Source organism: Pristiophorus japonicus, chromosome 22, assembly GCF_044704955.1.
Source record: "Pristiophorus japonicus isolate sPriJap1 chromosome 22, sPriJap1.hap1, whole genome shotgun sequence".
NCBI classification, from domain to species: Eukaryota; Metazoa; Chordata; class Chondrichthyes; family Pristiophoridae; genus Pristiophorus; species Pristiophorus japonicus.
The window spans coordinates 19,435,559-19,462,672 of NC_091998.1; the positions used below are offsets into that span (position 1 = coordinate 19,435,559).

At 45.0% G+C, this 27,114-nt stretch overlaps 1 protein-coding gene across 2 annotated transcripts in view; it reads right to left on the reverse strand.

Moving 5' to 3' along the window:
* spef1 (sperm flagellar 1) overlaps window positions 1-27,114 on the reverse strand; it is an 82,201-nt gene that overhangs the window by 52,490 nt on the left and 2,597 nt on the right. For both annotated transcript variants that reach the window (XM_070865733.1, XM_070865734.1), the window contains exons 2-3: window positions 22,288-22,399; window positions 9,440-9,575 (exon numbers count right to left, since the gene is read on the reverse strand). In XM_070865733.1, the coding sequence (XP_070721834.1) occupies window positions 9,440-9,575; window positions 22,288-22,399 (248 nt within the window). The remainder of the gene's footprint in view (window positions 1-9,439; window positions 9,576-22,287; window positions 22,400-27,114) is intronic.

The following is a 27,114-nucleotide window of genomic DNA, read 5'->3' on the forward strand; positions in this document are numbered from 1 at the left end:
CTCCACCACATTGCTACCAGTGCCAGAGATAAGGGGGGAAGGGAAGTTAGAGGGAAGTTAGGGGATTTTCCAAAGCATTAAACACTTCACTTTTTCCAATAAAGAGCCATCATCAATAATAAATGATAAATAAATCAATCAATAAAAAAATCAAAAAGTAAAAAATAAAAAAAATAAAATATCAATCAATAAATAAAAAAATAAAAGTTTCTACTCACCGACTGCAATTCCTATCCGTTCAGGAGCACCGGGAGCCCTCCAACAGCCTGCCGAAGAGCTGGTCGGGCGGGCCCCGCTATCGAGGAGGTATTCGGGCGGGGGCCGCCACCGGGGAGGAGTTCGGATGGGCCTCACCGCTGAAGAGGTGCTGCTCAGGCGGGCCCCACCACCGAGGAGGTGTTCGGGCGGGGCCTGCCACCAGGGAGGAGTTCGGGCGGGGCCCGTCACTGGGGAGGAGTTCGGGTGGGGCCCGCCATCGGGGAGGAGTTCAGGCGGGTCCCGCCACCGAAGAGCTGCTAGTCGGGCGGGCCCCGCAGCCGAGGATGTAAGGGTAGTGACGACGAGGCGAGGGACAATGAGGCAGGCAGGCCACTCAGCCCGGGATAGAGGCGGCAAACATCGCGACGTCCCTTCGGCCACGGAAAGGGCTGCCCGAAGACAGGACGCGCTGAGAGGGCCAGGAGCTACTGCGCATGCGCGCAGACCCATTGCTCATGCACGCAGGTGCCGGCACTCTTTTTGGTGCAGGGCAGTAACTCCGCCCCCAGCTGCTTGTGCTGAGCTGCACCGACTGCTAAACAGGCCTGCTGAACACCGAGAGTTGCGAGGTAAGTTTTAGCCACACTTTTAATTCCACAAAATAGGCGGGCCTCTCGGAGGTGTGCCGTTCTGCGGGTCAGCCGAAACTTGGGCCCGATATTTCTACTCGTAGGGGAAACTAAAACTAGGGAACATAGTTTCAGAATAAGGGGCCGCCCATTAAAAACTGAGATGAGGAGGAATTTCTTCTCTCAGAGGGTTATAAATGTATGGAATTCTCTGCCCCAGAGAGCTGTGGAGGTGGGTCATTGAATATACTTAAGGCGGAGATAGGCAGATTTTTGAGCGATAAGGGAATAAAGGGTTATGGGGAGCGGGCAGGGAAGTGGAGCTGAGTCCATGATCAGATCAGCCATGATCTTATTAAATGGCGGAGCAGGCTCGAGGGGCCGTATGACCTACTCCTGCTCCTATTTCTTATGTAGCTGATACTTGAGCTTCTATTGTTTTTCTTTACTTGAGATAAAGGTATCTATGAAAATTATTTTTACGATGCTTTATTAGAACAGGTGTAATATCCAAGCATTAAGCACATCTTTTTCCCATTGCTAAGTAATTTTGGTCATATTACAAAAACATTCTGCTTTCAGTTTAAATGGAAATTAACATCCAGCTTCCATGTATTGGTGATATTGAAATCTGATGTGCTTTAGGATGCATTTACACAGCAATGGCGGTGTGGGTGTGCACTGACACTGCAGCTTTCCTGTCGATTCAACCAGAATTTGCAGTCAGAGGCCTGCGTGATTCTGGACGTTAGCAGAGTGAGACAAGCTGAAATAAGGAGTCTCACTATGCCATGCTTTGGTGTTAGTTTGATTTACACTACCTGAGTTTAGCATTAGTGCGAAGCTGAAAGTGTTGTGCACCAATATGCAGCTTGTAGAGTAAATGCACTCGACTTGCACAGGGCGATACAAAGTTACTGTCCAACATACATGGTGCATTCTGTAGTTATCAGAAGGCTTCACAAAGTCTGATTAAAACAATATTGCTGTTTACAGGTAGCTTAAAAACATAGAGAATGTCATCAGGTTTACCCTATAAATATTCAATCATTTTCAACATTTAATGATGTAGCTGAATTTGGAATATATTCAAATTCAGCACAAACTGGATAGGACCTGGAGCACAAACAAAGCATCCCTTCCAACCTTTTAATTGAAGTGTCTCTCTTTGAAAGCCGTACTTAATTGTCCTGCTCGTGCACTGAATCTCTACATCGTTGATCAAGCCCTTTATTATTCTGCATATCTCATATAGGGACCGAGACTGTGAGTAGGCCAGCTCAACAAAGCATTTAAAGAGTCGCACTTTGGTCACAGAAGAGCCTCTTGCAGTTTATGAGAGGTAGGTTGAGGAGCCCTGTCAAGAAATTTACTGAATTTCAGCTGCTCTCAATGGAACTTATGAAAGTAATTTTCATATTTGGATTATAAGTCATCATCATCATCATCATCATCATAGGCAGTCCCTTGGAATCGAGGAAGACTTGCTTCCACTCTTGAAGTGAGTTCTTTGGTGGCTGAACAGTCCAATACGAGAGCCACAGACTCTGTCACAGGTGGGACAGATAACGAGAGCCACAGACTCTGTCACAGGTGGGACAGATAGTCATTGAGGGAAGGGGTGGATGGGACTGTTTGCCGCATGCTCTTTCCGCTGCCTGTGCTTGATTTCTGCACGCTCTCGGCGTTGAAACTCGAGGTGCTCAGCGCTCTCTCGGATGCACTTTCTCCACTTAGGGCGGTCTTTGGCCAGGGATCTCTCTCATCTGGAGGGAGGAGAGCATGCCGGGGGATCTCAGGGATGCAGTACTCGTGACCATCTTTAAAAAAGAGGACATGTCCGACTGCGGGAACTACAGAGGAATCTCCCTGCTATCAGCCACTGGGAAAGTCGTCGCTAGAGTCCTCCTCAACCAAATTCTTCCCGTGGCCGAGGAACTCCTCCCGGAGTCACAGTGCAGAATTCGTCCCCTACGAGGCACAACGGCCATGATTTTTGCAGCGCGACAGCTACAGGAAAAATGCAGGGAATAGCGCCAGCCCTTATACATGGCCTTCTTCGACCTTACAAAGGCCTTTGACACTGTCAACCGCGGGGGTCTATGGAGCGTTCTCCTCCGTTTCAGATGCCCCAAAAGCTCGTCACCATTCTCCGCCTGCTCCACGACGACATGCAGGCCGTGATCCTTACCAACAGATCCATCACAGACCCAATCCACGTCCAGAGTCAAACAGGGTTGCGTCATCGCCCCAATCCTCTTCTCAATCTTTCTCGCCGCCATGCTCCACCTCACATTATAAGTAGTCCTATGAATAAACTGCATCCACTAGTATTATCTCGCTGATTCTGAGAATAAAACAATTCTGATAGATCAAATGTTTTTCATCGGTTGTTTTTCGAGATCCCTTTGGTTAATTTTGAAGTATTTGATGTAAATGCAAATATAGTAGAGATATCTTAGGTACAAGAATCCACTATCATCTTATTTAAAGACCTCTACCAACAGTGAAAAACAGAAGCTTGAAAGGATTCATGCAAGAACGCTTCATTTGTAAAATATTACTGTCTACTCTTTTCTCATTCTCACCATTGGGCTGCTGCCCTAAGAGATGCATAAAAACAGCCATGGCTATTTATGTCATCTTCTCTATGGAATAACTAACAACTCATTAATATTAGAGAATCACTGTTGTTCAATGGTGTCTCCCTGGCTTACTACTAAAGATACCACCCTGTTTACATTGAAGGCAGTTTCTGTTGCAGCCAGATCAACTTTAAAACAATTCTGCATGTGCAAATTTGCACATACGCAATTGTTTTCAAGTTACTATTTGTCGGTATTTACGTTTTGGGCTAATACCCTACCAAGTGGCTGGGGAAGGTCTATACAGGGCAGTGGTAGCAAAATTGCTCTGTGGTCTATATAGAGGCAGGCTCCCTTTCAATTGTTGGCGGCCATATTTAATTGTTCCTTCTGGCTCCAATGGCGATGTATACATAAAAGGCTGAGGTGATTCTGCAGTTGGAGGCATGGCTGAAAACGATTTACTTTGGTATGGTGCATCACCTCCGACGGCAGCCACACTGCTCTGTTCACATTGCGAGTTTGCTGCTGACTTCAGGAGGTGCTGTCAGCGGCAATCTGCAAATATAAATAGGTATCAGCCAGTTATGTGAGTGATTGGTATGAACTTAGGATCCTACCATACCTTGGAATAGTAATGCACTGCAGCCTAATAGGCAATAAAAGCAGGAAATGCTGGAAATACCCAGCAGGTCAATCAGTGTCTGTAGCGAGAAAAGACAAGTTAACATTTTGGGTGCATACTAATGATGGTTCTGATGAAGAGTAAGTATATACCTGAAATGTTCTGACTGACCTGTTCTGTATTCCCAGTTATTATTTCAGATTTCCAGCTTTTAAAGTTTTTTCTTTGTACGGAAAGCCAATGGCTGTTTCTAACAAAAGTACAACTAACTACCACATTACAAAAAGTTACAACATAAACTGTGACATCATCATGACTATAACATTGAAAATAATCAATATGTTAATTTTGCATGTCTATGCACATTATCCCAAATAAACTACTTTTGTCCGGCAGAAGTAATTGGAGTACAGTATTAAGTTAATTAAAAAAAAAATTTGCGCACAAAATGGCTACTGTGCAATTTATTTAATACAATTTATTTAAATTGCTTAATTTAAATTACTGGATATTTTTATTGAATTAGCATAAAAACAACTGACTTAACAGCAGAAGACAGTTTTATTTCCCCCAGTAATCGGTTAAGATGAAAGAATAATTAAAAAAATACATGTACAGTATTATGGAAAGGACAAGGAACATTGCAATTGTTCTTTAAATTGTGCTCCGAGAATCAGTTTTTATATGCGCATCTTGACTTGATCAGATTGCAAAGGGAAAACCGTAACACAAAGAAGTTTTATCATTGACAGGCTTACATTACAAAATGACTAGATATTGAAAAGGGACTTGAACACAGCTTGAGTAGTTTATGGAGATAAACACTGGGATATAACGGGTAATTCTGCAATCCTGCACTTTCAGTTGGGAGCGCGCCTGCAGGGTGCAAGGGCTGAAGAATTCAGCTGCAAAGTTGTAGCCCCATCTCCGACCTGCGTTCCTTCCAAGCAAGGCGTCCCCGCTGGGAAGAAGGGATCATGGAATTACCTGTATTATTTTTAACTCCCTCCCAGCTGTAGCAGTTGATCTCTTTTGACAGGTACTTGTTACAGAAATACGTAAATTGTGAGCTAGGTAAATGCAATACATTAGGGTAGAAATTCCAATCATCAAACTTCACGGACAAACATTTAATGAGCTCATATTACATTCATGTGTGCATTATTTTTAATACAGGCATTACTCGATTTGCATAATGCCTGAGTAAAAATAGAGGAGACAGGAATGTAGTTTAAGAAAGTTAAGCACTTGTACGTGAAGCTTTGTTAATCGGAATTTCTACCCTATGAACTTATATCAGCAGTATGAGGATTAGGGCAACAGGCACCAACAAAGGCATTTAACTTCAAAGGATCCTTGTCTAATGTCAGGTTTATGTTACTGAACCACTTCAAGTAGAAGGTGTCCTAAAATATCCTGGGCCCCTGACACTGTGAAATCCAACTGTAGCGTGGGCAGATTCCAGAGTCCCGATGGTAGCAGATAACCCACTGTGTGCACCAACACAACTGCTTAAAAGTCACAAATAACCATTTTATTTTATTGTCACTAGACATTCCCCAATAGCTGTGCCAGCCACTGCAAAACTGCATTGCTGCTGTGTCTGGGCAGGTTGAGCATTCAGCTTGACCATGCCCAGAAAATATTGGTGGTAAATGTTGCTGAAAACAGCACTGATATTGCTGCTCCTGTGCTACTGCCTCTGGAGATGCTATGGAAGGCCACCTCAACAACAACAACTTGCATTTATATAGCACCATTGATGTAGTGTAACGTCCCAAGGTTCTTCACAGGAGCGTTATCAAACAAAATTTGATACCGAGCCACATAAGGAGATATTAGGACAGGTGACAAAAGCTTGGATCAAAGAGGTAGGTTTTAAGGAGCGTCTTAAAGAGAGAGGTAGAGAGGTGGAAAGGTTTAAGGAGGGAATTCCAGAGCTTAGGGCCCAGACAACTGAAGGCATGGCCGCCAATCGTTTCAAGTGAGTCTTGGTACCTCTGGAGACAGTAGCAATGCTTCATTTACATTACAGTACTGCTGCCAAAATGGGGCCTGTCGCCAACGGCATCAATGTAAAATAAATGCACTACAAAGTAATCGATGCAGTGTAAGTCAAGCGTGTTAATCGTCTCTGGATTCTAAGTAACTATATAACATCTGAATAACAATTAAATAAAATGCTTGAAATCATATGATAGAACTATAACTGAAATTAAGGATTTGAGTTGTTTTTCTTAGCTCAGTGGCAGCACTCTCCCCTCTGAGTCAGAAGGTTGTGGGTTCAAGTTACACTCTAGGGACCTGAGCACATACATCTAGGCTGATACCCCAGTGCAGTGCTGAGTGGGTGCTGCACTGTCAGAGGTGCCGTCTTTTGGATGAGACGAATGGCCCCTATTTTCCCCAATAAAGATTTCTGGCGTCCACTTACCTTTACGTACGTTTTTCTTCCCACTGTCAGTGCCTCCCCCTCCCCCCCACAATTAAATGGCAGTTTCCCTGAACTAAAAGCTATTTTTAGCGCCATGCTACCTGAGTCCATTTCGGGGAGGCGGAGCTTACAGTGTGCGCCGAAAATGCATTGCGCATGCGCTTTTAAAAAAAACACTCACTGCGCATGTGTGCGCGTGGAGGACCATCGGCCAGTGATAGCAGCGGGTCAGGTCGGCTGCGTTGAGAAGTTTCTCTCCAAAGGAAAAGGCTACCCTGAATGTTTTCTGAAGGTTCTTCTTGATGTGATGATGCGCCTGCAGTTTGATGTTCGAGAGAAGAGGCTACTCTGCATTTTTGTGATGTGCTTGGAAGTATCTTTGGAAATTTGGCTGCTCTGAAAGATTTGTTTTAAATTTGCCTGCAGTTTGCTCATCCATGGAAAAGGCTCAAAAGTAAGCGTTATTTCGGCTGGTTTACTTTTAATCTCCAGTTATTTGCTCTGAAAAGTGTTGAGGACCTTCGGCCAGGGATAGGAGCAGGCCAGCACGGATTTCCTAAAGTGAGGGTAGGGTTTTTCTAAATGGTCTTCAATATCTCTCCATGCGGTTAAAAAAAAAATCGGTGGGGGGTGGTGGGGGCGGTAAATGGCCTTAATAGAAACATAGAAAATAGCTGCAGGAGTAGGCCATTCGGCCCTTCGAGCCTGCACCATCATTCAATAAGATCATGGCTGATCATTCCTTCAGTATCCCTTTCCTGTTTTCCCTCCATACCCCTTGATCCCCTTAGCCGTAAGGGCCATATCTAACTCCCTCTTGAATATGTCCAATGAACTGGCATCAACAACTCTCTGCGGCAGGGAATTCCACAGGTTAACAACTCTCTGAGTGAAGAAGTATCTCCTCATCTCAGTCCTAAATGGTCTACCACTTATCCTAAGACTATGTCCCCTGGTTCTGGACTTCCCCAACATCGGGAACATTCTTCCCGCATCTAACCTGTCCAGTTCCGTCAGAATCTTATACGCTTCTGTGAGATCCCCTCTCATCCTTCTAAACTCCAGTGAATAAAGGCCCAATTGATGAGTCTCTCCTCATATGTCAGTCCTGCCATCCCTGGAATCAGTCTGGTGAACCTTCGCTGCACTCCCTGAATAGCAAGAACATCCTTCCTCAGATTAGGCGACCAAAACTGTACACAATATTCCAGGTGAGGCCTCACTAAGGCCCTGTACAATTGCAGTAAGACCTCCCTGCTCCTATACTCAAATCCCCTAGCTATTAAGGCCAACATACCATTTGCCTTCTTCACCGCCTGCTGTACCTGCATATTCACTTTCAGAGACTGATGAACCATGGCACCCAGATCTCGTTGCACCTCCCCTTTTCCTAATCTGCCACCATTCAGATAATATTCTGCCTTCGTGTTTTTGCCCCCAAAATGGATAACCTCATATTTATCCACATTATACTGCATCTGCCATGCATTTGCCCACTCACCTAACCTGTCCAAGTCACCCTGCAGCCTCTTAGCGTCCTCCTCACAGCTCACACCACCACCCAGTTTAGTGTCATCCGCAAACTTGGAGATATTACACTCAATTCCTTCATCTAATTCGTTAATGTATATTGTAAAGAGCTGGGGTCCCAGCACTGAGCCCTGCGGCACTCCACTCGTCACTGCCTGCCATTCTGAAAAGGACCCATTTATCCCGACTCTGGTGATTACATACCGTTAATGGCCAGAAACGGTACGTAATCACCAGTGCCAAAATATATAGTGGCAAAAACTCTGCCGCTGATAGTCGGCGCCAGCGCCCAAACATTGGGGAAAATTAGAACTGTCCAAAAAAATCGTCAGGCCGCCAAGAAATCGGCGCCCAATGATGGGGAAAATAGCGGCCCTAAAACCGAGGCCTCATCTGCTCTCTCAGGTGGACCCTGTGGCACTATTTGAAGAAGAGTGGGGTGTTCTCCTCGTATCCTGGCCAACATTTATTCCTCAATCAACATCACCAAAACAGTTTCATTGGTCATTTATCTTATTGCTGTTCGTGGAGCCTTGCTGTGAACTAAATTAGCTGCCATGTTTCCTTACAACAGTGACTACACTTCAAAAGTAATTCATTGGCTGTGATGCACGTTGGGATAGGTTAAAAGTAAACCAGCCGAAATAAAACTTATTGCAAGCCCTTTCTTTATTTCTAATTATTAGCACCAATTTTACCTTGCTCTCTGGATAAACAGGTACCTGGCCTTCATTAATTGGGTGGAGGGGATACAATGCAGGCAGCTCATATTTATATTAAAGTCCCATTTCTACTTGAAGCAATTCTGGCATCTACTCCTCGTACTGTGGAGCATGATTTATTTGCTCAACACAAATGGCAACACAAAAATAACTGCACAATTGTAAGCTTCCGCATGTACGGGTGATTAAAATTTGGATTATGAGTCCCTTTCTGGCCACAGACCTTTTAATTGTCTGTGGAAGGTCTGTACAAGCCATCGCTGAAGAAAGGGCACCACTGGCCTGTACAGACAAGCTGTGTTTGGGTAGCTTCAGCAGCCCTTTGAGGATAAACAGACAGTAGCTTCTGCTTAGTGTCTCGTTGACAATGCAGCTGAGATGACAATGTGGGGTATTGTAGGCATGAAAAGTACCATTAAGCTGCCTACTGAACAAAGTATTTCAATTAGTAGCCATATAAGAGGCCTGTTTTTTTTTAATGACCGCTACTAGTCTTAGATTTGATTCTTGTGCAAGGCTTTGTGAGCAGTGCAAGACTAGTACCATGAGCTGAGAACAAAGCATGATTACCATGTTTCCTAACAGCAATACAATGCTGTTTTTAAATTAAGACTCAGACCATCACTTTATGTTGTGTTGATGATTACGTACAAAACTCCATTAGGAGCAAATGCATCTGAATCTACCTGTATACGAACAAGGTGTATGTTTCTTACTTGTATCCTATTGAGTTCTTTGTCAATCTTCTGTCTCAGCATAGACAACACTGGTTCAATAATTCCCGGAGAACTCTTAACCAACTTTTTTAACATATCTTCAGGAATATGAAAATGCAATTTGGAAAATATCTTCCTGCATAAAAAAAAAGTGAAAAATGTTTCAATGAAATACATTTTAAAATATCATAATTCACATTAATACTCGGGGACTAGATAGATCTCACAAAAATGAATACTTTCTGGATTAAGTGTAACGGATTGTCTTAGGGAGTCAATTATATTTATTATCAGTCATACATGACTACTTGATTTCCTGTTTCTAACCATCTCATCTATAAATAATTAACTTTGTTTGAAAGCCATAATAGTATTTTATCTTGATTATTGGCTCGAAAATAGCTTTCGAAAATTGAATGGGAGTTATATCACCGCTGTTTTATTAACGGAAAATTGTTTTATATACTTTGTATGAAATACGTCATTTCTATTCTATTTGTACAATGAACTATTCATTTATCTAAATGAATGGCATGCACATTTTAATATCCTTTTAAAATGAGTTGTGAGCAAACCAGCAATCTCCTTTTGTTTCCTGATTGGCTAAGAGTCAGGAAGTGAAAGGAACACCGCCCCATGTGATCCCAGGTTCGCGTACGCTCTTGGTCGCCTTGGGGCACTGCACTGTGCATAACTCTGCAGCATTTGAAAGCAACTTCTCGAAGGGGTGTTCGCACAAGGTAAGTGCGGATTTCCATCAGATATTGCTACTGCCTCCGGAGGTGCTATGGCAGGCCACCTCTTCAACAACAACAACTTGCATTTATATAGTGCCTTTCATGTAATAAAACATCCCAAGGTCCTTCACAAGAGCATGAACAAAATTTGACACCAAGCCACATAAAGAGATATTAGGACAGATGACCAAAAGCTTGGTCAAAGAGGCAGGTTTTAAGGAGCGTCTTAAAGGAGAGAGGTAGAGAAGTGGAAAGGTTTGGGGAGGGAATTCCGGAGCTTAGGACCCAGGGTGCTGACGGCCAATGGTGGGCGATGAAAAACATCCCCAAAAGATGTGCCCATAGGTCAGCATTCCAAAAAGTTGTTGTCCACCCAGTCGTTTAAGAGTTTTTATTAGAACATTCACAGACTGTTCATAATTATCATGTATTTCTACTTCCCTCCCTCACTGCATGATTTCCCTTGCCTTAATACCCATCAATCCGCAATGAATTGAAAGAGTTTAATTCTGGCTTGGGGTGGTTTCCCAGTAGAACTGGAATATCAGCTGATCTTGTGGCTTTGCAGTCTTGCACAGCACTACTCCTTTTCTCAGTGCCACAATTTAATTCCCAAATAAAGACCAGATTTGAGAAGTATGTTTGCTCAGCACGTCTGTCCAGTTCGATTTTGAAATTTATAAATTGGATGGGGGCACTTACCCTCGTCAATTCACAGCTAACATCTAGTTTCAACTTACATCCTACATTAAGCTGTCTCACATAGATAATGATTATTAGGATAATCAATAAATCTTGGGTAGGGATAGTGACAGTGATTTAGACATTCTATTGTAGTTCCTGCACTTCCTTAACCTCAGCTGTCCAGCAAGTCTGAGGAAGAGCAGTTTGAATTCAGGTATGTGGAGGAGTACTTAATTTGGAGAATAATGTAGACACTAATGTACCTTTCATATTCATTTTCAGATGTCCTTCAAGTACCATAATTAGCTATGCCAAAGTAATGGCCCGAATATTGCGGCCTCTCCCGGCGCGTACGATGTGCAGACACATCCGAAGAGGCCTCGCAAATGCTGGTTCTTGGCGCACGATGTGCATGCGCGAGGACCGGCTCTTGCGATCTGTCAAAATGTCTTCAGCCAGATCGCATGCATTCCCAGGAGAAGGACTTTCGTGGGCAGAGATTAACCCTTGCTCAGTGAATGTCCTTCAAACATAGAAACATAGAAAATAGGTGCAGGAGTAGGCCATTCGGCCCTTCTAGCCTGCACCGCCATTCAATGAGTTCATGGCTGAACATTCAACTTCAGTACCCCATTCCTGCTTTCTCGCCATACCCCTTGATCCCCCTAGCAGTAAGGACCTCATCTAACTCCTTTTTGAATATATTTAGTGAATTGGCCTCAACAACTTTCTGTGGTAGAGAATTCCACAGGTTCACCACTCTCTGGGTGAAGAAGTTCCTCCGCATCTCGGTCCTAAATGGCTTACCCCTTATCCTTAGACTGTGACCCCTGGTTCTGGACTTCCCCAACATTGGGAACATTCTTCCTGCATCTAACCTGTCTAACCCCGTCAGAATTTTATATGTTTCTATGAGGTCCCCTCTCATTCTTCTGAACTCCAGTGAATACAAGCCCAGTTGATCCAGTCTTTCTTGATAGGTCAGTCCCGCCATCCCGGGAATCAGTCTGGTGAACCTTCGCTGCACTCCCTCAATAGCAAGAATGTCCTTCCTCAGGTTAGGAGACCAAAACTGTACACAATACTCCAGGTGTGGCCTCACCAATGCCCTGTACAACTGTAGCAACACCTCCCTGCCCCTGTACTCAAATCCCCTTGCTATGAAGGCCAACATGCCATTTGCTTTCTTAACCGCCTGCTGCACCTGCATGCCAACCTTCAATGACTGATGTACCATGACACCCAGGTCTCTTTGCACCTCCCCTTTTCCTAATCTGTCACCATTCAAACTTGTATATAGCCTACATTTACCAGCATAAGAGTTTTAAAACATAGCAAAATTAAATGTTATTACTTATTTCTGTCTATGAAGGTAAGTTTATTTTTAACACTACTAAAACATTATTTTTTACATTTCAAAATTTTTTTTTTTCTAAAACAGTTAATGAATACAATTTCTATTAATTTTAAAAAAGTGAAGTGTTTTTTTTATTTATGTTGGTGTTTTATTTGATTTAGGGGTATTCTCATTGATAGTAATGGGAGCTCGGAACTCCCATTCTTCTTTGGCAGTCCCTTGGAGTCAAGGGTGACTTGCTTCCACAGTAACATGAGTTCTCAGGTGACTGATGAGTCCAATGTGGGACCTACAGTCTCTGTCACAGGTGGGGTAGACGGTGGTTGAAGGGACGGGTAGCTAGGGTGCTTGGGTTGCCATGCGTTCCTTCCACTGTTTGGACTTAGCTCCCACTTGCTCCCGGCGAAGAGACTTGAGGTGTTCGACACTTTCCTGGATGCTTCTCCTCTACTTTGAGCGGTCTTGGGCCAGCGATTCCCAGGTATCGGTGGCGATGTTGCACTTTTTCAAGGAGGCTTTGAGGGTGTCCTTGAAGCATTTCCTCTGCCCACCTGGGGCTCACTTGCCGTGTCGGAACTCCGAGTAGAGCGCTTGTTTTGGGAGTCTCGTATCGGGCATGCGGACGATGTGGCCCGTTCATCGGAGCTGATTGAGCATGGTCAATGCTTCGAAGCTGGGGATGTTGGCCTGAGCAAGAACACTGACGTTGGTGCACCTATCCTGCCAATGGATTTGCAGGATTTTGCGAGGGTAGCGTTGGTGGTACTTCGCCAGTGCTTTGAGGTGCCTGCTGTATAGTCCATGTCTCTGAAGCATATAGGAGGATATCACTACTGCTCTGTAGAACATGATCTTGGTGCCGGGTTTGAGGTCTTGGTCTTCAAACACTCTCTTCCTCAGGCGTCCGAAGGCTACACTGGCACACCGAAGGCGGACTTCGTCATCGATGTCTGCCCTGGTTGACAGTAAGCTCCATGTTGTCCAAGGCTTTGTTGTGGACTTTGATAATCGGGGGGGGGGGGGGCAGTACTGTGTGGCGGGGGCATGTTGGTAGGGGACCTTTGGCTTACGGATTTTTAATGTAAGGCCCATGCTCTCGTACGCTTCGATAAAGGTGTTGACGATGTTTTGGAGTTCGGCCTCCGAGTGTGCGCAGACACAAGTGTCGTCTGCATACTGTAATTAATTCAATGTCAGAGGATGGGACGAACTTGGATCTGGACTGGAGGCGGCAGAGGTTGAACAGTTGCCCATTTATTCTGTAGATGAGCTCCACTCCAGCGGGGAGCTTACTGAGGGTGAGATGGAGCACTGCAGCAAGGCAGATCGAGAAGAGCGTTGGTGTGATGACACAGCCTTGCTTGTCCCTGGTCCGTACATGAATTGGGTCTGTGGTGGATCCGTTAGTCAGGATCATGGCTTGCATGTCATCATGAAGCAGGCGGAGGATGGTGACAAACTTTTGAGGGCATCCGAATTTGAGGAGGGCTCTCCATAATTCCTCATGGTTGATAGTGTTGAAGGCCTTTCTGAGGTCAAAGAAGGCTATGTACAGAGGTTGGTGCTGTTCCCTACATTTCTATTGAGTTTGACACGCATGTCCATTGTGCCCCTTAGTGGGCGGAATCCGCATTGCGACTCTGGGAGGAGCTCTTCAGCCACAGGGAGAAGGCAATTGAGGAGGATTCTTGCGATGACTTTCCCTATGGCAGACAGCAGGGAAACCTCTCTGTAATTATCACAATCGGACTTGTCACCTTTCTTGAAGATGGTCATGATTACGGCATCTCTGAGATCCCCTGGCATGCTCTCCTCCTTCCAAATAAGAGAAATTAGTTCATGTATTCGCGCCAATAGTGCTTTTCCGCCATGCTTTAGTGCTTTGGCGGAGGCTCTGTCTGCTCCTGAGGCCTTGTTGTTCTTCAGTTGTCGGATGGCCTTTTCAACCTCATTCTGGCTGGGGTTGTGCTGAGGTGGTGGCGGGATGGAGTTGAAGACACTCACGTCGAAGACAGAGCCTCGGTTAAGGAGATATTTGAAGTGTTCCTTCCAGTGGGCACTGACTGTCTCTCTGTCCTTGATGAATACCTCCCGTTCTTGTTCCGCAGTGGGGAAGGACCTTGGGTGCTTGAGCCGTAGGTGGTCTTGACTGTGCTAAAGAATCCACGCACGTCGTAGTTGTCGGCTAGTTGCTGGATTCCCTGCGCTTTCTCCACCCACCGTCTGTTCTTTAGGTCACGTGTTTTTTGTTGGACCTCGGCCTTCAGACGTCTGTAGAGCTGCTTTCTTGCTCTCGAGTTGTATTGCTATTTCCAGTTCAAGAATGCCTTGTGCTTGAGGCTTTTTAGCTCCTGGATCTCCTGGTCGTTCTCGTCGAACCAGTCTTGGTGTTTCCTGGTCAAGTGACCGAACGTCTCTTTACAGGTGCTAATTATGGAGGCTTTGAGGGCAGACAAGGCGCTGTGGACACTCTACGTCTCTGGGTCACTGGGAGTTGTCAGGTTGGTTGTGAGGCGCTGGCTGAATAGGGCTTTCTTAGCAAGGTCTTTTGCGTGTTCCAGCATTGATTTTCCTGTGGCATTGTTTCTGTTGTTGTAGTGTCCTTACACCTTACTATAGAATCACACGAGGCATGTACTGCAGACAAGGTCACTACGTGACCTGAACCTTTATTCCCAGGACCAAGAAGTGCTGACCCTGCGTGGGACCTCCCTTTATATACCTGGATGACCAGGTGAGGAGTGTCTCCCACAAGTTCACCCCCTGTCGTCAAGGTGTGCATTTTTCAGGCGTATACAGTGTACAGTGTTGTTACATAAAGGTTATAGTTTTGTGAAGGTTACAAACATGACAGTTGTTGCCGCTGTTTCGGGGCTACATTTATGGAGATGACAGAGCGGATTAGGCGATGGTCCATTCAGCAGTCGTCAGCTCCTGTCATGGCACAGGTGATGCGCACGTCCTTGTGGTCCCTTGCTCGGACGATGACGTAGTCTAGCAGATGCCAGTACTTGGAGCGAGGGTGCTGCCATGAAGACTTGTACTTGTCTCTCTGACGGAACAAGTTGTTGATTATGACAAGGCCATGTTCTAAGCATTTTCTCAGGAGGAGGGTACCGTTGGAGTTGGTTTTCCCTATCCCCTCTCTGCCGATCACACCTCCCCTGAGGTCTGTGTCCTTTCTAACTTTGGTGTTAAAGTCGCTAAGGAGGATCAGCTTGTCACCCGTTACACAGGGATTATTCAAGGTTGGAGTAGAATTCCTCTTTGGTCTCGTCTGTAGCTTCCAGTGTTGGGGCATACGTACTGATGACCGTAGCGCAATGGTTCCGGGCTAGGGTGAGCCGAAGAGTCATGAGGTTTTTGTTTATCCTGCAAGGGGAGTCTCTGAGACGGCCCACTAGGTCATTTTTTATAGCAAAGGCAACCCCATGGAGGAAGCTTTCTTCTTCTGGTTTACCTTTCCAGAAGAAGGTGTAACCATCACCTTGTTCCTTGAGCTGGCCTTCCCCTGTCTGCCGAATCTCGCTTAGGGCGACGAAGTCTACGTCGAAACGTCTGAGTTCCCAGACGATGATAGTAGTTCCGGTCTGTTGCTGTTGGGGTTGTCCATGAGGGTCCTGACATTCCAGGTCCCGAACTTCATTTTCAAGAGTGGAAGATGCCTGTGCGTGAATTCTTTTAACGTAATTTTCGGGCCATTGTTCCTGAGAGTGAGGGAGCCCATCTTTCACTTGCGAGGTGCAAGAAAAAAATAATAAAATATATATTCTGCAATCCAAATTAAACTGAAATTTAGGTAGGAGCAGCTAAAACACTGACCACTTCTTAACTCTGTTGCCCAAATGGATTTGTTTCTAGGGCCAATATTTCACTGATCAGTGGCTGTATACCAGAACAGGTATCATCAATCCCAAGAAGTAATGGAATTTAAGGGAGGGGTGTGCACATGAACTTATGAATTAGACTTAACTCACCTTGACTGATGTTCCAGACCCCTTCCATGAGTTTCATTAATGGGGGCTGGGTTAACCGTACTGAAGAGATGGGCAACTGAAATCGTTGCCATGTGCATCAAATTGTGGCTTAGCCCAAAATTCTACAAGGTGACAGATTTCGTTATCAGCGAGAGCCCACACTCCACAGGTGTAATTCGAGCACCTGAGCATGGCTCTTTTCCTCTGAATTATATATCATCTCTTCCCACAAATGCTTTCCTGAATTATATTTGTACTTAACTTTTAGGAAGGGTTTCACCCACTTAAAAAAAAATCTAATATAGTTGCTGCTTGCGTTTTGATATTAATGGACTGTATCAGAACCAGATGAACTTCCACCTGATCTTAGAAATGAGGAAGAGCTAGTCTGTTTCTATGCTAGTCTGAGGTCTAAAGAATTATGAGGGGCCTAGATAGAGTGGATAGGAAGGACCTATTTCCCTTAGCAGAAGGCTCAACAACCGGGGGCATAGATTTAAAGTAATTGGTAGGAGGTTTAGAGGGGATTTGAGGGGAAATTTCTTCACCCAGAGGGTGGTGGGTGTCTGGAACTCACTGCCTGAAATCATCATCATCATAGGCAGTACCTCGGAATTGAGGAAGACTTGCTTCCACTCCTAAAGTGAGTCTTTTGGTGGCTGAACAGTCCAATATGAGAGCCACAGACCCTGTCACAGGTGGCACAGACATTCTTTGGGGGAAGGTGGGATTGATTTGCTGGAAGCTCCTTCCACTGCCTGCACCTGATCTCTTCACACTCGTGGCGTTGAGATTCGAAGAGCTCAACGTCCTCCCGGATACACTTTCTCCACCTAGGGCGGTCTTCGGCCAGGGACTTCGGTCAGTGGTGATGTCGCACTTTACCAGGGAGGCTTTGAGGGTGTCCTTGTAACATTTCTGCTGCCCACCTTTGGCTTGTTTGCCATGAAGGAGCTCTGCATAGAGCAATTGCTTAGGGAGTCTCGTGTCTGGCATGCAAACTATGTGGCCTGCCCAGCAAAGCTGATTGAGTGTGGTCAGTGATTCAATGCTGGGAATGTTAGCCTGGGTGAGGACACTGATGTTGGTGCGCCTGTCCTCCCAGGGGATTTGCAGGATCTTGCGGAGACATCGTTGGTGATATATCTCCAGCGACTTGAGGTATCTTCTGTACATCATCCATACCTCTGATCCATACAGGAGGGCGGGTATTACTACAGCCCTGTAGATCATGAGCTTGGTGTTAGATTTGAGGGCCTGGTCTTCGAAAACTCTTTTCCTCAGGCGGCCAAAGGCTGCTTTGGCACACTGGAGGCGATGTTGAATCTCCGCATCAATGTCTGCTTTTGTTGATAAAAGGCTCCCGAGGTATGGGAAGTGGTCCACATTGTCGAGGGCTGCGCCGTGAATCTTGATGACTGGGGGGCAGTGCTGTGCGGCAAGGACAGGCTGGTGGAGGACCTTTGTCTTACAGATGTTAAGCGTAAGGCCCATGCTTTCATATGCCTCGGTGAATACATCGACTATATCCTGGAGTTCAGCCTCAGAATGTGCGCAGAGGCAGGCGTCGTCCGCGTACTGCAGCTCAACGACAGAGGTTGGGGTGATCTTGGATCTGGCCTGGAGGCGGCGTAGGTTAAACAGCTTCCCACTGGTTCTGTAGTTTAGTTCCACTCCAGCGGGGAGATTGTTGACGGTGAGGTGGAGCATGACAGCAAGGAAGATTGAGAAGAGGGTTGGAGCGATGAAGCAGCCCTGTTTGACCCTGGTCCGGACGTGGATTGGGTCTGTAATGGAACCGCTGGTATGGATCACGGCCTGCATGTCGTCATGGAGCAGGCGAAGGATGTTGACAAACTTTTGGGGGCATCCAAAACGGAGGAAGACGCTCTATAAGCCCTCACAGTTGACAGTGTCAAAGGCCTTTGTAAGATCGAAAAAGGCCATAAAAGGGCTGGTGCTACTCTCTGCATTTTTCCTGCAGCTGTCGCACTGCAAAGATCATGTCCGTTATGCTCTGTAGGGGACGAAATCCGCACTGTAATTCCGGGAGGAGCTCCTCAGCCACAGGGAGAAGATATTTGAGGAGAACTCTAGCAACAGCCTCCCCAGTGGCTGATAGCAGGGAGAGTCCCCTGTAGTTGCCGCAGTCGGACTTGTCCCCCTTTTTAAAGATGATCACGATCACTGCGTCTCTGAGATCTCCCGGCATGCTCTCCTCCCTCCAAATGAGAGAGATGAGGTCATGTATCCGTGCCAACAGCGCCTCTCCGCCATACTTTAGCGCCTCAGCAGGAATTCCATCCGCACCCATAGCCTTTTTATTCTTGAGCTATTATATGGTTTTGCCTACCTCGTGCAGCGTTGGGGTTTCACTGAGGTGGTGGCAGGTCGCATGCTGCAGAATGGAGTTCAGAACACTCAAGTCAAAGGCAGAAAGGGTGGTAGAGGCAGAAACCCTCACCACATTTAAAAAGTACTTGGATGTGCACTTGAATTGCTGTAACCTACAGGGCTACAGACCAAGAACTGAAAAGTGCGATTAGGCTGGATAGCTCTTTGTCGGCCGGCGCGGACACATAGATGACCTGGAAGAGGGGACAGAGTGTAGTGTAACAAAATTTGCAGATGACACAAAGATTAGTGGGAAAGCGGGTTGTGTAGAGGACACAGAGAGGCTGCAAAGAGATTTAGATAGGTTTAGCGAATGGGCTAAGGTTTGGCAGATGGAATACAATGTCGGAAAGTGTGAGGTCATACACCTTGGGAAAAAAAACAGCAAAAGGGAATATTATTTGAATGGGGAGAAATTACAACATGCTGCGGTGCAGAGGGACCTGGGGGTCCTTGTGCATGAATCCCAAAAAGTTAGTTTGCAGGTGCAACAGGTAATCAGGAAGGTGAATGGAATGTTGGCCTTCATTGCGAGAGGGATGGAGTACAAAAGCAGGGAGGTCCTGCTGCAACTGTACAGGGTATTGGTGAGGCCGTACCTGGAGTACTGCATGCAGTTTTGGTCACCTTACTTAAGGAAGGATATACTAACTTTGGAGGGGGTACAGAGACGATTCACTAGGCTGATTCCGGAGATGAGGGGGTTACCTTATGATGATAGATTGAGTAGACTGGGTCTTTACTCGTTGGAGTTCAGAAGGATGAGGGGTGATCTTATAGAAACATTTAAAATAATGAAAGGGATAGACAAGATAGAGGCAGAGAGGTTGTTTCCACTGGTCGGGGAGACTAGAACTAGGGGGCACAGCCTTAAAATACGGGGGAGCCAATTTAAAAACGAGTTGAGAAGGAATTTCTTCTCCCAGAGGGTTGTGAATCTGTGGAATTCTCTGCCCAAGAAAGCAGTTGAGGCTAGCTCATTGAATGTATTCACGTCACAGATAGATAGATTTTTAACCAATAAGGGAATTAAGGGTTATGGGGAGCGGGCGGGTAAATGGAGCTGAGTCCACGGACAGATCAGCCATGATCTTGTTGAATGGCGGAGCAGGCTCGAGGGGCTAGATGGCCTACTCCTGTTCCTAATTCTTCTGTTCTTCTGTTCTTATGACACCATGGGCCAAAATGGCCTCTTTCCATGCTGTAAATTTCTATGATTCTATGATTCTAGTCTGCCCGCTGTGGAAGCCAAGTAACTTTAGCCCTGATTTTCCACAAGTGGAATGGATAAGTGCTGTCCAGATTAAACCGGCTGAAGAAATAGTGTTGGTTATTCCAGTACCATATATGTATTTATTTTCCTTAGCTGCCATTATCTATAATGTCAACTTCTCTGAGGGTGCTTTCAAAACAACTCATTGGCCAACCTGGCAAAACCTGCTCTAGTGCTATGGTAAATTTTACACCACTCCCTCCCATAGAGGATCTTTCTCCTCAACTTTTGATTTCTTAACAATTACTTCTCCCATCCTATCATTTAATGTCTTCAATTTTTCCACTCCCTTTTATATCTTTTTGTTTGTTTTCATTCTTTTATTTCCAGGTGTTTCATTTTTTTCCTCAGAAATAGACAGCAAGCTCTCATAGTGACTTATTTGCTAAATACAGAGTGCAAAAGGGCCGTGCAGGTCACTACTACCTGGTTTTGATTCCTCTGCTGACTTACCTGAAGGAATTTAGAAAAAGAGCGCAGGAAGAAATTGAGGAAAGAGTAGACACAGAAAGAGAATGAACAAAGGCAACAGGGGAAACATCTACAAGAGGACAACTAAGTGAACATATCAGGATAATGGCTGCATCCATGTGAAGTTAGGCTGATCCACTAGAATTAAAGATTGTGCTTGTGTACAATACATATACATTGAGAGGGGTTACCATACACCCCCATGAATATGATTATGCAGATTGATATCTACAAGGTGGGAAGCGATTTCTTCAGGAGTAATCAGTTAAACTCGTGTCTTTATTACATTGAATATTCTTGTTTAAGTTGTCCATCTCAAAGTAGACAAACTTAAAATTTGTAAAATGGTCGTAAGTGTGTTATGAAAATCAGCACAAGCTGAAAATGATCTATACGCTATCTCTGGATACTGTGAGGGGTTAAAACAGGTATTAAGTATAAACAGCAAAATACTGAAATAATACCAAATGTAGTGGAGCCCCCTTGTTTCTCATCTAAGTTCCCAAATTAAATCGATGGGCAATTACTTGCTCTCAGCCTTTTGCCATTCAGCTTTGCAACCAGCTACTTGGTAGTTCTCCACAAGGGGAATTGCAGGCACATTATCATCATAGGTGGTCCCTCGAACGAGGATGACTTGCTTCCACATCAAAAGGGATGAGTTTGCAGATGTTTCAATGAAGGACCCGATATTCCAGTCCTGAACTCCAGGGGTGGAAGATGCCTGTGCATGGATTTTTTTTAAATGTGGTGACCATTGCACATCAGCCACCACACGGGCTTGACAGAGCTAGGCCTTTATCCAGTGGCAAGGGTTAACCAGGACGACTGGAGACCTGTTCTGCTGCACAGACCTAGTGCGCACACATATTGCAGTGTGGGCTGGCCTGTGCTGCCCATGGGCCCTCGGCTCTTCTGGGCCCCGTACCCTCATTTGCCACGCCTCCGCCACAATCTCTTGCCACTCCTCCGCCACAAACATTCGCCGTACCTCTGCCACAATCTCTCACCACTCCTCCACACCAAACATTCGCCACACCTCCGTCACGATCACTCACCGAATCTTAGCCACGATCTTCACCACTCCTCCTCCCCGATCATTTGCCGCATTTCTGCCTCGATCTCTCGCCGCTTCTCCGCCTCAATCATTCAGGGCACCTCCGTCACGATCTCTTGCCGCTCATCCACCTCGACCTTCCCGCTCCTCTGCTGTACCTGGGCCCCGCCAAGGTTGCACATACCAGTGTCTTAGCACGTCACATCACAGGAAACAAGGGCAGACTTCCTTCAAATAAATGTTACTTTTTTTAAATTGTCAACTTCCTATATTTTCCTTTTAAATATATATTTTCATGCATATATGGTATACGCTTTATTGCCATTTTTAAACCGCACTGGCTACTTACCTAAAAGTTTGAGTGGCCATCGCACTCCAGGCATCACGCTGTCAAACAGCAAAGTGCCATCAAACTTAAAAAAATATATGGGGAAAGAGAGGAAAAAAGTTATTTCCTGCTGTTTTTTCTGAACTTGAGGTAACCTGGGGAGGTTGTTGAGAAAACATGGAGAGGAACCAAGCAGCTGCCAATCTAGAGAAAGTTATAACAGCCCCAACTGAACTCCAGACTGATTTAAGCCACTTTCCTAGAGACAGAGTGCCTGTGTAGTGGCCGTAAAAGGGACAGGACCAGTTAGTAGCTAATCATTACAACTATACTCCAGAACTCAGACTCCCTGTGAGTAATGCCATGGAAGGTCAATATCATAATGATTTGATCACAAAGTAGTTCCTCTTAAATATTCATTAAAGAAGATGGTTTTATGTGAGAGTGAAATTCTGCCACTACCAAATCCAACTCTAATTGGCAAATTGGAAAGGTCAACAGGGGGGCTCCACTGTAAAGCAGAACGCTGTTTGTAGCAAACTATAAAGAATCAAATATCAGTGCACTTGCCTGTTTAATATCTGCCAGTTATTCAGTTTTTGCTGGGTAGAGTTTGCTGGGATATAGTTGTGTATTTCTACCAGTTTTGGCAAAAAGTGCTTCACCACTTCAGCAACCATTACTGGAGAGAAATAAATAAAACATCAATTGAGATTTGTTAGTTAAAAATAATCATTACCCAGTCATATGAAGATTATAAAATGAATTCATCAAAACTTCTGTCAAAGTTAGTTCTGTAAAATTATCACATTCTTGCATGTTCATTTCCCACAATTCTAAAATAGATATAGTGAAAAATGTTTTTTTTACTGAATATAGATGAATAACTTAAATAAGGCTAATTTTCCAAGTACTATGCCTATAATTTTCCAAAATGTGTTGCCAACAGACAAGGCTCCATGCCATCAGCACAATCATAAAATGACCTCCTATATCTCTTATTGTTCACAAATCTAATCAAAAAGGCGAATGGAATGTTGGCCTTTATCTCAAGGTGGCTGGAATTCAAAAGATGCAACAGCGTTTGGACCATATATCTCTAAGCAGCAAATATGTTATGTGTTACACAGGATAATATTGCTGTCCTTACAAAACAGCATATACTTCAACTCATCGTGGGCAATGCTGGGAGAATCACTAGTATTCTATAAACATCTGTGAGTAATATTTAGAATTTAAATATCCAAATTTTTGAACTTGTGCCGTTTGCATCTTTTTGAAGCTTATGCGGCATTTGCCTATTTGCCGGAGTTAAGATCGCTGCTCGGTAATCATTGCCATGCATCCATTTATTATAATGAATACTTCACACTTGGTGGAGGCTGTTTCATTCTGCACTTTCCTCTCCTTCCCTGCTGTTGTTATCAGGGTAGACAGACATCCAGGAACTTCCAATTCGTTGGCATGTGGTTATGAATTTAGTGAAGAATAAATATGAAGGGGGAAAGAGATAGCAAAAACTGAATAAAGCTATCTCTGGCAACTCCAAAGTGTATTTTAAAACAAATGATGGATACGTGGGAGCAATTGGTGAACAGCAATTTTATTTGGTTCAGAGGCAATAACTATCTCCAACAAGTGAGAGTCTAACCACCGCCTCTTGACATTCAACGGCATTATCATCGCCGAATACCCCAACATCAACATCTTGGGGGGTCACCATTGACCAGAAACGTAACTGGACCAGCCACATAAATACTGTGGCTACAAGAGCAGCTCAGAGGCTGGGTATTCTGTGGCGAGTATCTCACCTCCTGACTCCTCAAAGCCTTTCCATCATCTATAAGGTACAAGTCAGGAGCGTGATGGAATACTCTCCACTTGCTTGGATGAGTGCAGCTCCAACAACATTCAAGAAGCTCAACACCATCCAGGACAATGCAGCCCGCTTGAGTGGCACCCCATCCACCAAGTTATACATTCATTCCCTCCACCACCGGCGCACCGTGGTTGCAGTGTGTACCATTTACAAGATGCACTGCAGCAACTTGCCACGACTTCTTCGCCAAGCTCCCACAAACATCAACGTGATAATGACCAGATAATCTGTTTTAGTGATGCTGATTGAGCAATAAATATCGTCCAGACACTGGGGATAACTCCTTTGTTCTTTTTCGAAATAGTGCCACAGGATCTTTTAAGTTCACCTGAGAGGGCAGCCAGGTGTAACGCCTCATCCAAAAGATGGCACCTCTGACAATGCAGCATTCCCTCAGCACTGCACTGGAGATCAGCCCAGACTTTTGTGCTCAAGTATCTGGAGTGTGACCTGAACCCACAACCTCCTGACTCAGCAGCAAGAGTGCTGACAACTGAGTCAAGTCTCCGGCGTGGGACTTGAACTCACAACCACAAACTCAACAACAACTTTTATTTATATAGTGCCTTTAATATAGTAAAACGTCCCAAGGCGCTTCACAGGAGCGTTATCAAACAAAATTCGACACCCAGCCACATAAGGAGATATTAGGGCAAGTGACCAAAAGCTTAGTTGAAGAGGTAGGTTTTAAGGAGTGTTTTAAAGGAGGAAGAAAGACTTGCATTAAGATAGTGCCTTTCATGACCACCAGACATCTCAAAGCGTTTACAGGCAATGAAGCACTTTTGGAGTGTAGTCACTGTTGTAATGTAGGAAAGAAAGGTGGAGTGACTCAGAGATGAGAGTGCTGTCCACTGAGCCACTCTCCATATAGTTTCTCTCTACTGAATTCTTTAATCATCTTTCATTTTACTTATTTGTTCACGGGATGTGGACGTCACTGGCAAGGCCGGCATTTATTGCCCATCCCTAGTTGCCCTCGGTGTTGATGAGTCGCCTTCTTCAACCGCTGCAGTCCGTGTGGTGAAGGTACTCCCACAGTGCTGACTTTGTCGTAGCGGTTCGGCACAACCAAGTAGCTTGCTGGGCCATTTCAGAGGGCAGCTGTGAGTCAACCACATTGCTGTGGGCCTCGAGTCACGTATAGGCCAGACCGAGTAAGGACGGCAGATTTCCTTCCCTTAAGGACATTTGTGAACCAGATGGGTTTTTACGACAATCATGGTCACCATTACGATAGTAGCTTTTTAATTCCAGATTTATTTAATTAACTGAATTTGTTTGTAGCAATTTCAAAATTCTCATCCTTGTTTTTGAATCCCTCCATGGCCTCAATCCTTCCTATCTCTGTAATCTCTTTCAGCCTCACAACCCCCCCCAAGATGTTGGCACTCCTCAAATTCCAACTTCTTGAGCATCCCTGATTATAATCAATTAATCATTGGTGGCCGTGACTTCAGCTGCTGAGGCCCAAAGCTCTGGAACTCCTTGCCTAAACCTTTCCGTCTCTCTACCTCTCTTTCCTCCTTCAAGACGCTCCTTAAAACCTACCTTTTTGACCAAGCTGTTGTTCACTTGCCCTAATTTCTCTTTATGTGACTCGGTGTCAAATTTATTTGTTTTGTCTTATAACTCTACTGTGAAGCGCCTTGGGACGTTTTACTACGTTAAAGGTGTTATATAAATACAAGTTGTTCTTATTATGTGGCTCAGTGACAAATTTTTATCTCATAATACTCCCGTCGTTAAAGGTGCTATATAAATACAAGTTATTGAATTTAAATTCCCCAGCTGCCTTGGTGGGATTTGAACTCAGGTCTCTGGATTATTAGTCCAGGCCTTTGGGTTATTAGTCCAGTAACATAACTATCGTCATCATAGGCAGTTCCTTGGAATCGAGGAAACATAGAAACATAGAAAATAGGTGCAGGAGTAGGCCAATCGGCCCTTCGAGCCTGCACCTCAATTCAATAAAATCATGGCTGATCATTCACCTCAGTATCTCTTTCCTGCTTTCTCTCCATACCCCTTGATCCCCTTAGCCATAAGGGCCATATCTAACTCCCTCTTGAATATATCCAATGAACTGGCCTCATCAACTCTCTGCGGCAGGGAATTCCACAGGTTAACAACTCTCTGAGTGAAGAAGTTCCTCCTCATCTCAGTCCTAAATGGCCTACCCCTTATCCTAAGACTATGTCCCTTGGTTCTGGACTTCCCCAACATCGGGAACATTCTTCCCGCATCTAACCTGTTCAGTCCCGTCAGAATCTTGTACGTTTCTATGAGATCCCCTCTCATCCTTCTAAACCCTAGTGAATAAAGGCCCAGTTGATCCAGTCTCTCCTCATATGACAGTCCAGCCATCCCTGGAATTAGTCTGGTGAACCTTCGCTGCACTCCCTCAATAGCAAGAACGTCCTTCCTCAGATTAGGAGACCAAAACTGAACACAGTATTCCAGTGAGGTCTCACTAAGGCCCTGTACAACTGCAGTAAGACCTCCCTGCTCCTATACTTAAACCCCCTAGCTATGAAGGCCAACATTCCATTTGCCTTCTTCACCCCCTGTTGTACCTGCATGCCAACCTTCAATGATTGATGAACCATGACACCCAGGTCTCGTTGCACCTACCCTTTTCCTAATCTGCCACCATTCAGATAATATTCTGCCTTCGTGTTTTTGCCCCCAAAATGGATAACCTCACATTTATCTACATTATACTGCATCTGCCATGCATTTGCCCACTCACCTAACCTGTCCAAGTCACCCTGCAGCCTCTTTGCGTCCTTCTCACAGCTCACACCGCCACCCAGTTTAGTGTCATCTGCAAACTTGGAGATATTACACTCAATTCCTTCATCCAAATCGTTAATGTATATTGTAAAGAGCTGGGGTCCCAGCACTGAGCCCTGCGGCACTCCACTAGTCACTGCCTGCCATTCTGAAAAGGACCCATTTATTCCGACTCTCTGCTTCCTGTCTGCCAACCAGTTCTCTATCCACGTCAGTACATTACCCCCAATACCATGCGCTTTGACTTTGCATACCAATCTCTTGTCAAAAGCCTTTTGAAAGTCCAAATACACTACATCCACTGGTTCTCCCTTGTCCACTCTGCTAGTTACATCCTCAAAAAATTCCAGAAGATTTGTCAAGCATAATTTCCCTTTCATAAATCCATGCTGACTTGGGCCGATCCTGTCACTGCTTTCCAAATGCACTGCTATTTCATCCTTAATGATTGATTCCAACATTTTTCCCACTACTGATGTCAGGCTAACCGGTCTATAATTACCCGTTTTCTCTCTCCCTCCTTTTTTAAAAAGTGGTGTTACATTAGCTACCTTCCAGTCCATAGGAACTGATCCAGAGTCGATAGACTGTTGGAAAATGATCACCAATGCATCCACTATTTCTAGGGCCACTTCCTTAAGTATTCTGGGATGCAGACTATCAGGCCCCGGAGATTTATCAGCCTTCAATCCCATCAATTTCCCGCCTAAAAGGATATCCTT